The 14955-nt window shown below is 33.3% G+C and overlaps 1 protein-coding gene across 1 annotated transcript; it reads left to right on the top strand.

The window, feature by feature from the left end:
• Nucleotides 1-219: 219 nt before the first annotated feature.
• LOC110032959 lies at nt 220-14335 on the top strand. Its single transcript, XM_020736772.1, has 6 exons — nt 220-650; nt 3354-3469; nt 7138-7264; nt 13441-13589; nt 13947-14009; nt 14109-14335. Exons 1-6 carry the CDS (start codon nt 357-359, stop codon nt 14134-14136), a joined length of 777 nt encoding a protein of 258 aa, XP_020592431.1. The 5' UTR covers nt 220-356; the 3' UTR covers nt 14137-14335.
• Nucleotides 14336-14955: the final 620 nt, after the last annotated feature.

Below are 14955 nucleotides of genomic sequence, written 5' to 3'. Positions count from 1 at the left end.
TTAATTATAATCTAAATTGGTCTGTGTTTAAAATTGTATGAGAACAGTGTGTTCGTGTTCGACTTTATTTACATATTATTGTTCGTGTTCGTCTCAAAATATATATTCTTATTTCGTCCGGCTCAAAACTAACTCATTTAAATTAATTATATAAATAAATATAGGATATTGAATCAATAATTCTAACTTAAAAAAATTATGCTCATCTTACTACCTCACTCAACTAACGCTACTCCAAGAGCTGTTCTTAAAGAACGAGTTTTTCGACAGCCCAATCCGGTACAGGGGTCTTTTTATCCTGCTCCCCCTCCTTCCTCTCCCAAGCAAGCTTGCCATAGAGATATATAGGGACAGTGATGGCGGAGGATGGTAGACAAGGTATAATGGTGGTACAGCCGACGGCCGCTAACCCCATCGCCCAAATCCAGTCCCGGTTCAAGGAGCTGGAGGCAGGATTCCGTTCATGGCTCGAGAAGCAGCCTCTGCCTGTGGAGGCCGCTGTTGTTACCAGCACCGGCGCAGTCCAGGGTGCTGCTATCGGTGGCCTCATGGGTACCCTCACATCCGACATGTCTTCCGGTTTCCCCTCCCCTCCACCCCAAGCAGCCGGGCTCAACCCCCAGGCCATTTCTTCTCTCAAGCAAGCTCAGGTCTCGTACTTCAACTTCACAGCAAGAAGGTTCTGTTTTGTTTTTTTGTTTTCAGGCATTTTGCATAAACGCTCTGTTTGTTTTGTTGATTTAGGTTTCTAGGTTTTCCTTAGATGTCATTAGCTTTTTCATGATTGTTGAATTAGGAGGGGATGACGCTGTTTTGTTTTATGCGCTTTGTTCATTGATTGAGGAAAAATTAGGTTGGATAATGCTAGAAGCAAATCTCAAGATATCTGGTCAGTTCTAATTTCGGCACAGAACTCAGGGGTAGATACCACCCAAGTCTTATTTATTTACATATCTAACACCAAAACTTAATTTTTTGCATTTATACCATACAAATCTTTCATATCACATAAAAAAATACCTTTTTTTTATTTTTAAAAAGTGAAATACACCTTTTTCATCCACAGGGAAGGTGGCATGTAGATAAAAATTGAAGTTTTGGTGTCAGGTATGTAATTACATAAGAATTGAGTGGTATGTATGTAAATATCACTTTAGGAGATTCCGAGGTTGTTAAGTTTCAAAACTATGTGAATGCCCATATCTTTATTTTGATTTAAATCCTAGAAACTGTTGGGATGGGAGTATGAGAGTCAGTGGATTGAGGGCTTTGGGTAGATTTGTGGTTGATTTCATTCACTGTTTAATGGCCACTAATGTTTAATAGGGCATAATAGGGTTTAATTGGGCTTGTTAAAGTTTACTTAAGATTAGTTATTCCAAACAATTGGTGATTGTTTAGAACCTCATTTGAACTTAGACTAATGTTTTACTTCCCAATAAATACCCAAGAAGTTTGGGGTTTGATTGGGTTTGTTACCAAGCTTATGTAGATGACCACAAACATAGATGGATATGTGACCAATGTTTCTGGATTGGGCCATTAAATTTAGGCCACACTCCCCAATAAAATCCCACACTTTTTTGGATATTTTTTTTTGTCAGAGTTACCCTTAAATTTATTTTGGAATGAAGTAAGTTAAAATAGTCTTGTTAAGTGCATTAATATTTTTATAGTGGTTTAGGCCTAATTAGATTATTTGGACTACTTAGACTATTTGTTAGTATTTAATTTGATTATTAAACAATTCTAAAAATTGTTAATTAAGTATTAATAAAACATTAATTAATATAGGGGCATCATAATAAAACACAAACGACATAATTTTTTTCTTCCACTCTAAAACTTTTGATCAAAATTCTTTATACTCCTTTATTATGAAAAAAGGAGATTAAAAAGCCATCATTTTGGTTCCTATGGCTGGGATCGCCAACCCCAATGCCCTTATGTATATGTTCTTTATATGATCAGCTTCAATGTGATTGATGCCTTCAAGCTCATCTTCATGTTGTTAAATCTTGAATGTGGTGTGATTACATGATTAAGCAATTACAAGTGATTTTGGAGTGATAATAGGATTTAAGGATTTTTTTTTAATTGAGTGTAAAATAGTAGAGTTTGGTGGGATCAACGGGTTAAATGGCCTCAAATTCTTTACTATTGAAATGATCCGCGCAGCCAAACAACCCCTCGAAGTATCCAGTTGTAATAGTGAGATGTTGAACCCATAAAAAGAGAAAAAGAAAAAATAAAATAAAATCTTCTAATGCTATTTTGTGTGATGACTATAAGTTACATTATGTGTTACTTAATATTTTGTGCAAGTTTCATGAATGGAGGGTAATTTATCAACAACAATTCCAAAATTGCTGCCATCCATTCCATTTTCTCTACTTGCCCTTGGCTGGGTTCATCACCTGTTGCTCTTATACTTGTGGAAACAACATCATCCTAGTTGCAAAAAAAATGTAAGCAACAAAGTAATGAAATAAGTATGCTGAAATCAAGCATTTCTTACTATTAAAACTAACAATTGGTATAAAACTAATAAAACCTGATCTGCAACACATGGAAGACCATTTGATTTCGTGGCTATGAGCTCTCTTAATTGATTCTAGGCAGCATTGATATGAAATGACATTCATGATTGTAAAGCACTCGAGGAAGGGATTTGGAAGTGAAGGGGTTTTAGGGACACAAATCATTGTGATGCGGCCACTATAACTCAAGGGCTTGTATATGTCTAGAAAGATTCCCAGATAACCCCTTACTCAGTCGAAAGCTGCTCATCCTGCTTAGTTCTAATTTGTTTATTAAAACATCATAAGGCCACTATAACAATTTATATGTTATCTTTTTAAGCAGGCCATTTATTTGTAGAGGGGCTGTATTTCTATTCTGTTGTAGATTCTGCATTGAAGTTGGATAGGACGGGTATTTTCCTTTGCAACATACATCAGAGTGAATTTTTTTTTTGTAGTTTGTATTTGATAAAAATAATGAATTGGAGGTCTTTTTTTTTTTGGAATATGGCAAACTTCATTTGGGAGCAAGGCAACTTCTTATGTGAATTAACCATTTCATGTTTGTTAATCTCATAACTGCAATCTGAACAACCTTTTATTTTTTTAAAGATTTAATGATTATGGAAGTGTGTTGAGAATAAGTTTAGTGAAATTGCTCCTTATGGACAAATCTTGGTTACATTGCCTGGTAAATTTTTGTTTTTAATGCTTAATATGAGCTGAAAATGCTTTGCATGCCATTTTTTATACATTGTTTCTGCTGCCAGTATTCTTCATTTTTTCTGGCTTATGCAATTGTGAAATGTTAATGCTTTGTTTGAATTGCAGGCTTTTACAGGAGGCCCCTTGGTACAAGCCCGTAATTTTGCCGTCATGACTGGTGTAAATGCAGGTATTTCTTGTGTCATGAAAAGGATACGAGGGGTGGAGGATGTCCAAAGTAGGTAAGTTCAAACTTAATCAGAGGTATTTTTGTTGTTGTATTGAATCTTTTCTTTCTTTTTAACCTTTAATGGGGAATTTAACTTTATTGCCATTGAGTAGTTAAACCTTTAATATAAATTTGGGAGTTTGATGTTTAATTGGGAGTTTGCCGAGCATACCCTTGAGTAATTACTAGTTCTTCTAATTTTTCCTTTCATTTTAAGGATTAATTGGGAGTTTAGCTGGAGTACTCTCTAACAGTTGCACCTTTAATATAAATTTGTTGAAATAAATGGTTCCTATTTGATTGCTATCCGTATAGTTTAAGGATTATGCGTGCACCATAATTAATCCGTTCATCTCTCCGCTGTGCGCAGGGACTGAATTATATTTTTAGAGCCCATGATATCCCTAAAACTTGCATATCTTAGCATTATTAAACGTATAGACAGTTAAAACATGCATTAAAAAGCATTAAAAAGCATTAAAATGCTAATGCTCTTTTTTGCACATGGGAAAATTCCGATATAATGGTCATATGATTTTGCAACTCCAAAAATTATAAGAATAATATGTTTAAGAAATATCATAGCTATGACATAGATTCATAATCCACTTACTTGCATCACAAATAAATTAAATGTCAATCCATATTATTTCTGTTAATTTGCAGCAAATGCAAGTTATTGCTTATTATATAATTATTTAAAATTTCTCAAAAAATACACCACCAAACAAAATTGTCAAGGTATAGTTTGATTGGTCATTCTAGAAAGAACTCTCAGCAGTTTCAGAAATAAAAAATATATATATCATTTGTAATGCGGTATTTGCAGAAATAAAGTCAGAGCTTACTTTAAATTGAAGTTTCCATAATTGAAAATAATTTTAGTGATAGGCCTTCATATATGAAACTGCTATTTTCTTCTTTGTTTAAGGTTTTGGGACCTCTTTTGGTCACAATTGACAATAATTTAGCCTTCACACATAGAAACATGCTTAAGGACTGCAATTGCGCTTGGAAGACAAGCCTTTTGCTGACCTGAGAAAGGGTTTTAAGCATATACAGCTTTGGCTCGTCACAGCGCTACCTAAAATTGCAGCAAAGCTTTGCTTACACGAGTTAGCTGCCCAGTGAATGTGCAATGGTCTAATCACCATGCACTTAAGAGTATGGGTGTGAAATGAGCCACTCAATCCATTCAAGTCCATTTAACTATGTCCTCCAAAAATCATGATGATCTTGCCAGTTCAAATTACCGACAAGGTTTAGTTAGGCCAACATATAATATAATGCATTTCTTCAATAAAAGTTAATATAAAATTTCACCTTTTTTTAATTTAATTAGCATATGTACAAGCCTCTGAGCTTGAGTGTTGAGCTTGAAAATCATTATGGATTTTGGATTTGAGCAAAAAAAATTATATTAATTGGATTAATGATACATATTAAATGAAAGATTAGTTGGTCTTTTAATAAAAATTTGGTTAGTTTTATGAAAGTTTATGGAACCCGCTTTTTAATATTGCTTTTACTTTTTCCAAAAGAAAAGTGTGAAGAGATATGATAGGTGATTAAGAAAAAGAGACTTGTTCTTAAAGGGTGGCAATAGGTAAAGACTAATAAGGCTTATGATGATTATAAGAAAGCTTGGAGTCTTGTTAGGAGGTTTTGGAGCTAAGAAATGGCTATATTTTACTTTGATTTATATTGTAGGAATGGTAGTTAGACAACTGTCAAGAAATCTTGAGAGTTAGATGCATTAGAAGTGAGTATAATAGGTTCTTATTCAAATATGAAGGTATTAAGGAATTTAAAAATGCTTTTTTGAGAATTTATTATATGCGAGTTTTGAGGAACAAATTATTTCAAAAAATTTTTTGTACAGCTTTGAAGACTAAGATGATGCCAAAAATTTGGAGAAGAATAATTTTGATATTGATATTAATAAAAAGATGCTCAAAGTTGTGCTAATATAAAGAAATTAAACTTTTGGGTTATACAATGAAACTATACACGAGGGTAATAAAGCATAAACATGAAAAATGTTACATTTGTTTTAGAGAATCAATTTAGTTTTTTGCTAGGAAGACTTACTAGGGAAGCAATTTTTGTGTTGATACAATTAATGGAAAAATATGGAGGAGAAATGATCTTTATATTATTTTTATTGATCTTGAGAAGTTATATAATTGAGTATCATAAGAATTGATTTGGTTTATTAAAGAAGAAGGATGTCTGTAAAGATATGTTGAAATTATTAAAGATGTATATGTTGGAGCATGGATTAATAATATTTTTTGTTATGAAATGACCAAAGGATTTCAATTATAGTAGGATTAATTAAGGATTGATATTTGACAATGAGTCCATATTTTTTTTTAATAGTTATGGGGATTCTTACAAATGGTATCAAAATGATTCCTTAGCGTATGCTTTTTGTAGATGAGATTTTGCTAATTGATCAAACGTCTGTTAGAATATGTAAAAGGTTTGAACAATAAAGAAAATATTTAAGAGATAAAAGGCTTAGAAATATGTGTTATTTTACTAGTTTTTATATAAATAATTATCAATCAATATTATTTAAAGATAAAGGTATGCTTATATATATGTTATGTTTAAGTATCGTGGATATATTATACAAAAAAATTGTTGATATAGAAGAGGATATAACTTATAGTGTTAATGTTCGTTCAGTGGTTAAATTATGTTAGCGTCTCCACGATAAGAGGATATCATGGGGACATAAGTTTCAATTAGATCGATCTTGTTTTATGGATTCATGTGTTGAGCGGTAAAAAAAACGCTGGATGTTAATTAGAGGCTAATAATAATGCGAGTGTTAAGATGGATGCATGTTAAAATTAGTAAGGATAATTAAATACCGATTATAGTAGGGGAGCAACTGAAGTGATGTCCATTAAAGACATTGTTAGGTAGATTGTGTTAGTTTGGATATGTACAATAAAGGATATAAAGTTTACCTAGTAGATAATTTAATAAGGTTTTTGAGATTAGGAACAAATTATGATGGCCTAAGTTAATATTGAGAGAATTGTTCAAAATAATGAGGGAAGAATATCTTCTACACCCGATGCAGTACTTAAAATCTACAAATATGAAACATAAATCATAAAGCCGGCCATAAAATATTTGCGATAAGGCTAATGATGATGGTTATTTCTATTTTAATAAAGCAAGTTCTTGAATACTTGTGTGAAAGAAAGACAAATTAGACTGCCAATATATTTAGATCAGGATCTCAAGCTACTTGCATGTACTGCCAGATGGCTCAAATTGGTTGCCAATACTGTGATAGTTGTTGTATATTTGTCCTTGCTCATGGTATATGCATGACACTCACTTGTCACTGGTGAATTATTTTGGCGGTCCAAATCCGGATTTTATCTTTGCAACATGGTGTTCAATTTTCTGCGCTGTTGAAGGTGGACTTTCCTTGGAAATTTAACTTTATTATCTCCTTCTTATACGAGAACTTGTAACTTTCATCACCCACCCTGTTTTTAATTCATTTTGAAGTTAATCATTTATAAGCTATAAAAGGAGAAAATTGGACTGTCAGAATTAGATGTTTTTGTTCTTTATTTGGCTTGTTTCAAATTGAAATAAGCGGAGACATACCTACCCTAATTGTTCCTTTGATTAATGATATTGTTCTTGCAGCATGGTTGCAGCTTTTGGTTCAGGGGCAATGTTTTCATTGGTGAGTGGAATGGGAGGCCCAAATCAGTTTGTCAATGCTGTCACATCGGGATTATTTTTTGCGCTTGTTCAAGGCGGCCTTTACAAGGTTTGGAAGCGTTAACATGAAATACTACATAATCTGATCCTTAGCAGGCCTGTTATGATTATATTTTGATGGATTGCAATACTCATAATCATTTAATCATCAAACAACAATGCGATGCACCGGAAATTAATCTAATTATAGTGATAAATAGGTAAAGCTTTATGGGGCTTCACCAACAAGTGATGTTCTGTAATTTCATTGAATATTGTAAATTTGTGGGCATAAGGAGGAAATGTGTCTCAAAGATCTATTGAAGCTATTTAGCATACCACTTATTTAATAATTTCTTGCATTAGAAATACTTTTGTGTGATTAAAGACTATTCAATCATGGCACATTACATTGAATATTAATATAAGCCTATCTTTTTATGATGGTCACTAATACAATAGATTTCTCAAAACGAGCTACATTGTTGTATGCAGTTTGCAAATACCATAATTAATTATGATAGGTGATGTCTCTTTTAAAGTTAATAAGAAGTTAAAACAATAGAGGAAACCTTAAAGAAGATTATTGGCTTAGGATTAGTATAATGAAAATTTTGTATTGAAAATGCTGTTTCTAAAAGATTTGGATTTATAATTATCAAACAATAGCATTGGAAGATGATGCGATATTTGGTATGGTGAATTTAGATTTATTATGCAAAAATGGCATCAATATTTTGATTTAAAATGGAGTGATTAATATGCAAACGTTTCTTAGGAGTAATGTGATAAGAAATTATCATATAACTCATGACATATATTTTTTTTGGTGCATTTAAAACTACTACTAAACAATATTTAGATGGAACCAAGTGTTAGCCTCAAAGAAAATATTGATAATTAGGTCGAGTATAATAGAAATTAGGAAGATATAATTTATTTAATAAAAAATTTGGAATGTTTGAAGTGATTATGGTATAAAGGCGGTTGGAGTAAAATGCATATAGAAGGTAAGATAGTGAAAAATAGACATCAATCCTCTCGGACTTGATGATAGAGGGATGAGGATTGTACAATGAAGTTTAGATAGATCAATTTGTATGCATTGGTATGAAATATTTTAGATCAAAAGTAACATTATGTAAATTATATTAAAAAATAATTTACATAGAAATTATTAAATACTGCTAATATCTCATGCAACACCTAATATAAATTATGAAGGATTCAAAAGATTGACTACGTTTAGCAAGTATAAGGCTAATGATGATCGATCTAGTGACCACCAAGAACTTCGCAAAACAGTTATCATTGACACCCTTTCTTTTATCTTGCTGTTTTAGGTTCATATGCAAATTTGTTTTCTTTGTGAGTTTGTTTTCTAAATTTCTTGGCAATAAATTTGCTTAAAAATCAAGATAGCATATCCATGTTCAATGTTGACGGATGGGTTTGATTTTTTTAATATTTAGATAATTTAAGTGCATATTTAGATAATTTAAGTGCATTCGTCTTTGAAAATTTTAAGCACCTTTACGATAATTTCCTTGTTTGTACTCTTTTGAAAGACTTAGGTGGTGAAAGGGGTTATTGCTTCAGTATTGATAGACCAAGACCTTCAATGGTTGACCATGAGTTTGCCTGGTGAGGAATTAGAAAATAATTGGAACATGGATAGAATTCATATGATACATCTCTTCAGGTGCGCTGATCGTTGGATATGTTTGGTTTCTTTTAGATTTGTTATAAATAATACTAGTTTGAGTAGCTATGCAAAGGTGTCACAGAATGGGGCTCAGAAATATTTATTTGTATCAGAACATTTTTTACTGACTTTTTTTTAAAGCCAGCTTTTGGGTTTTATTATTATATATGGTACATTATTAACTAATATTACAAGTGGTTGTGTAGCAACTAATTAGTTTTTAATTACAGAATTATTACACCATGCACGAACATTGAATTGACATTTTTGTAATGATAGCTCTAATCAGTGAGACATTTGCTTCAATAAGTGAAAGTCAGATGTGTAGAAAAGATTTTGATTATAAATGGTGCAAAGCTAGTGGAAGTAATTTGATAGTGACTTACAATGTTAGCTTCTGAGATATTTATAATCATTAATGATTTCGGAGTCAATCCAAATCACAATAGGGAAAACAAATATTATTACTTGAAAGCAAATAAATAGTTACAACTCACACATTGAAAGGGGAATTACAACAAATACGGCACAAAAACTCACACTAGGGCGGATTTAAGTTGGCGGTGGTAGCCGTTAGGGATTTGGAAGTTTTGGTGGTTGGGTGGTGGTTGGAAGGTGACGGTTGCAACAGGGAAGGGATTTTGGTGGCTTTTTTGAGATTGGCAGCAAGCGTGAGATAGTTGGACAGTGATATGACAACTAGAGAAAGGGCTTGTGGGGCTACGGTAGTGATGTCGAATGGCGGGGCAGGGGACGGGAACAAAAGGAAGTATTTGCGGGTTGCGGCAGCAAAGGTGGGGGTCTGGGATAGCGAAAACAATGGAGCGGGTGACCGGGACTGCGAGGAACAATGAAGGGGAAGGGCGGTGCACTGCAGGACAACAGAGAGGAGGGTTGTCTGGGAACTGCAAAAGTGAGGGGGATGGCGGGAAAGATTGCGGAGTTGGTTCAGGATAAATATTCCCGCAGAATTGAAATACAGCCAGAGAACCTCTCAATCCTTGGGGACGATCACCACCTCAGACGAATTATAGTCGGAGCCTTCTCGCCTTCGAATACAACCCTTAGAAGGGAAAAATCCGGTACAAACCACAATTTGAAATCAGAAACAATAAAAAATTCCCCTCTAAACAAGCACACATTACATATATAACATAGAAGCTAATAGATATGAATGGAAGACCATAGGAAAGGAAAAAAAATAAAAAGGAAAGGTAATATAATAGGAAAAAGCTAGGATAAGAATGTGTGGTGGGCAAGGAAAGTGATAAAAGGGAAAGGATCTGGAAAAGGTAGATGTGTTGGATTGTGGTTCTGTGGCAGCTAAAGCACTGCGACACTGTTAAGCTCCTACGTCAATCTTTTGGGGTTGAGGGAGCTTTGACTTCATTCATCAAAGCTTTTGGTCTCGTGTATCATGGAGTAAAGTCTGCTATGTTGATGGTAGCAAAGATATTACTAACCCCTTGGTTATCTCATCAATCTCCACAAGCTTCTATTGAAGACGACAGAGCTCTCGCAGTATCTTTTCCGGGCAAGCTCAGGCAGATATCTTCTTAATGGCTTGGTTAGGGTTTGAGATTTGTGGAAGTGGAAAGGTTATTTGGTGGTAAGAAGGAAAATTTTGGGTTATGATGGATGCTAAGAAACCTTAGGATGGGACTAAGGCTAGGCTAGCTTTGATATGGAGTTAACCCAAACCACAATAGGGAAATCAAATATTATTATTCAAAAGCAAATAAACGATTACAACTCGCACACTGAAGAGGTATTACATTAAATAAGACACAAATACTCACATTAGCGCATATTTAAGTTGGTGGTGGTTTTCGTTAGGGGTTTGGAAGAGTTTGTTGATGATTGGGATGGTTGGGTGGTGGTTGGAAGGCGTGGCAATTATAACAGGGAAGGGATTTTGGGTGGTTGTCTTGAGGGTCGTGGCTAAGGTGAAATGGATGGACAGTGATATGACAACAAGGGGAAGGGCTTGTGCGGCTGCGACGGTGATGTTGAATGGCAGGATAGGGGTAAAACAACAAAAGGAAGTATTGGCGGGCTGTGGCAACAAAGGTGGGGATCTTGGACAGCGATGGGCAACGAAAGGGAAGGGCGGTGGATTGCAGGACAACAGAGGGAAGGGGGGGTTGTACATGGACTGCAGAAGAGAGGGGGATGGCTTGAAAGTTTGCGGAGTTGGTTCAGGATAAATATCCTCGCGGGATCGTAATGCAACAAGAGAACCACTCGATCTTTGAGGGACGATCACTACCTTGAACGAGTTACAATTAGAGCATCTTCTCGTCTTTGGATACAACCATCAGAAGGGAAAACATCTTAGAGGCCACTATTTGATATTAAAAACATTAAAAATCCCCCCTCTAAACAAGCACACATGTCATATATATAATAGAAGCTAGTAGATAGTAATAGAAAGTCATAGAAAAGGAAAGCAAATAAAAAGGAAATGTAATATAATAGGAAAAGGCTAGGATAAGGAAGGGAGGTGTGCAAGGAAAGTGATAGAATGGGAAAAGATCAACTAGCAAAGCGACAAGTGCCGGACGTGATACTGTAGCAACTATAGTATGACAACCTTGTTAAGCTCCTGCATCAATTAACCAATGTTATCACGAGATAAAATGATAGGTTTATGCCGATTCAAGTATCTGAAATCTGCGTATGAAAAATGCTATTATAAATAATGATGCCACTTTTAAAGTTAAAGTTGTATTTGAACATAGAGAAATGCTATGAGAGTATAATGTGATGGGGGAATATTATAAAGACTTAAAAGGTAAATTGTATACAAATGTAACTAGACTGTTGATATTATATTTATTCTAGAGTCGGGGATTAAAAAAGCCTTTCATAGCAAGCTAATTTTCTCGAAAAGTATAATGTTATGATGACATGTGAAAAAATTAGAAGTTTTGTGGAGAAATTATGATGAATTATTTATTGAATGGTTATACTAGAGAAATGGTTAGAGTGATAGTTATTCAAAATAAAGTAAAGGGAAGTAGACTTGTGTAATTCAAACATTTACAACAAACGGTAGAACATGTATTCAATAGATAGTAGATAAAATTATTGTTAAAGAATTAGAAGAATTGGTAAACTTAAGATAACATAGCTATTAATTGTTCAAATTAATTTATGAAGAATAGATTTTGGAATTCATAAGGCTGTTCTTAAAGTTGGGATTAGGCTTAATGATGATGAGGTATAGTAATATCAGCAACAATAATAACTAAAGATTAACATCTAATAGGTTTATGTGATTTAAAGCTTTAGATGAGTAAATCATGATTTAAAGGGTCTATGTTTTATGTAGCTAGGCATATTTTTGAAATTTTTCTGCTAAACCCTTAAATAGTTGTGTAACTATGTTTGCCCTCATTTGAAATTATAATTCCACCACCACGTAACATATTTTTCAGTCCATTTTTGTATGACTAGTGCTTTTATGTATGTGGTTCTTTTTTTTTCTTAAAATTATTGATTAACATTCTGCGTGGTTCGTGTTTATTTTTGCTGTCTTTATTTTTGCTCTGTCATGCATATGCATTTGCTTATTTTTCTTTGGTTTAGGTGATTTGGAATGTTGTGAGGTGAAAGTGGTAGATTTTTTTGTGACGGTTATTGTGTTTTTTATATATCTGTATGCAGATGTCCTCTTTATTTATTTATTTATTTATTGTCCTTTAGGTCATTTAGAATTGGTATTTACTGAAATTTATGTCTTGGCGATCAAACCTTTTCTTTCCCTTGCATAATGCATTTATGTCCGCAGATAGAAATATAGCTAGTGCTGCATGTTGTTACAAAGGGGGTAAATTTGCTTATCCTGACTTGATCCTAAACATTTTTTCTATTTGCATTCACCCAGTCTTTTATTCAGAAAATTGTCCCATGCCAACTATTTAAAAAATATTTCATAAACTGCCTGGATTGTATTTAGTTCAAAGGCTGAAGGCAAATTTATTCTGATATTATTTGAAAGCTAAGCAGATACTGTGAAAATGGTGATATTGTTGAAGTTTACTCACACGAGGGAGATTCACAAGCATTAGCAGAGAGTTCAAATGATGCAAGTACATGTAAAACGTTAGAAGTTCTAAAAGTTTTTGAAGAATACATTGAAGATTCTATCCTTAAACAACGTATGAGAAGAAAACTGAGATATAATTGTGAATTGAATAATAGAAAATACTAAATCTTTTGACTGGTTTGGGGGAAAGGGTGGAGAGCGGCTCTACAAGATTGCTGAAATTTATCTTTTGGTCATAAATTTTTGGGTTCAGAGGGAGATAACAAGATAATGGTGGGAAATAAAATCTTCAATCTTTATTGGCTTCTAAACAGAAAACTCAACTTTTGAGGAATAAAACCAACAAATATCTCAGGGTCAGTCTGTCTAATTTTAAACCTCTTTGGATTATCCCACAATTTCTCATGTTGAATATATTAGGAGTATTGATTTTATGCAGAAAGAACATTCTGAAAGCGTTTTATTTGTTCCATCATCTATTCTTTTGCAGGTTGGCCAGAAATTTTCACAGCCACCTGCTGATGATATTTATTACAGGCGAGCTAGAAATATGCTTACTAGTCTGGGCTTAGAGAACTATGAGAAGAACTTCAAGAAAGGCCTGCTCACTGATAACACTTTACCTCTTCTTACAGACAGGCAAATATACTAGCTTCCCTTGGCTGTTCTACAATATACTGTTTGCTTATGGCCCTTTAGGGATCACATTTATTTTTCATTTTTTATTTTTTATTTTTATTTTGTTTTGTTTATATTTAAATTTGAAATAAAATATATTTGGCTATTTGATTAAAGTGTGGTTGTTTTTAAAAACACTCAAAACACTTGAAAGTTATTTTTGAGTGTCTTCAAAAACATGTTAATTTATTTTTAGAAATAAAAAATAAAAAATTGTAGAAACAGGTTTTTAAAAATAAAAGATAAAATTTATCACAAACAAAACCGTAGTTATTGAGTTGCTTCTGTTTACATTTTTTTTTGCCTTTGTTGCACCAGTGCTCTTAGAGATGTTAAGATCCCTCCTGGGCCAAGGCTTCTCATTCTTGATCACATCCAGAGGTGTGTAATGAACTGATCTTAAGCTTGGATTAAACTGAGAAATGCAATTTTTAAGTTCATAATTGCTTTTTTTTTTCATTTTTCTTTATACTATTTTAGGGACTCTGAGTTGAAGAAAGAAAGGTGATGAAGTTGGAGGTTAGTAAATCAAGAATCAACTGGAACAATTATTTAGAAGTGAAAGTCAACTGGCACACAAGTAGTTGTTTTCTTAAATTATTACCATGTATGACTTCCTCTTGAGACTTGTTTTATTGTACCCAAATTTATTTAAAGCAATTGAGAAAAAAAAAAAAACTTGTCCAAAAAAAGAGATACAATTTCCCAACTCAAAATTGATAATGATGAGTTTTTTGGTCATTGAATTTAGTTTAAGATGAATGAAATATATCACTAATCAATTAAATTTTATATGACACTCATTTCAACACAAATTCAGTCTATAGAACTCTTCTGATAACTCTTTAATTTGGTTGAATTTAAGCTATTGGCTTGAGATTGGAGAAGATCAAATAGAATTCCATTGCTTGTAGTTTTAAAGAGAGTTTAGATCTATGCTTTTGTACAGTTGGTATTTTACTTATGATTTCTTCTGTTATAGGCGGTGTTTGGCTGCAACCTAGTTTTACGTTAAATAGAATTTATCAAATCTTGTGCGACAGGCAAGGAGCTCGCAAGCAACAATGGAGCTTAAATTCTCCTCGCAATTGGATTTTAGTAAATTCAAATTTACTTCATAAAAGAATTGGAACACGAGAAATTTTGATTTAACGGAGCGTGAATTTAATTTTTTTTTTTTTTTTTTTTGTGTGTTTGGTTAGATTTAACTTAAATTCATGTCTGAATCCTGTTAAAACTATGCTACCAAACACCTCCATAGGTGTTCTTTTTTTATTTTTATTTTTTCAGTTTTAGTTTAGGCAGAGTAATATCAAGTCAAATCTAT

The sequence above is a fragment of the Phalaenopsis equestris genome, unplaced genomic scaffold (assembly GCF_001263595.1).
Source record: "Phalaenopsis equestris unplaced genomic scaffold, ASM126359v1 Scaffold000002, whole genome shotgun sequence".
NCBI lineage: Eukaryota > Viridiplantae > Streptophyta > Magnoliopsida > Asparagales > Orchidaceae > Phalaenopsis > Phalaenopsis equestris.
The sequence above is the reverse complement of the archived record's forward strand: the minus strand, read 5'-3'. Positions and strand labels throughout refer to the sequence as shown.

Excerpts from the sequence above, each read along its gene's own strand:
- LOC110032959 (XM_020736772.1), top strand. The coding sequence starts at position 357 with ATGGCGGAGGATGGTAGACAAGGTATAATGGTGGTACAGCCGACGGCC. Across the intron at positions 13,590-13,946 it reads TTACCTCTTCTTACAGACAG|TGCTCTTAGAGATGTTAAGA; the intron begins GCAAATATACTA and ends TTGTTGCACCAG. Across the intron at positions 14,010-14,108 it reads ATTCTTGATCACATCCAGAG|GGACTCTGAGTTGAAGAAAG; the intron begins GTGTGTAATGAA and ends ATACTATTTTAG.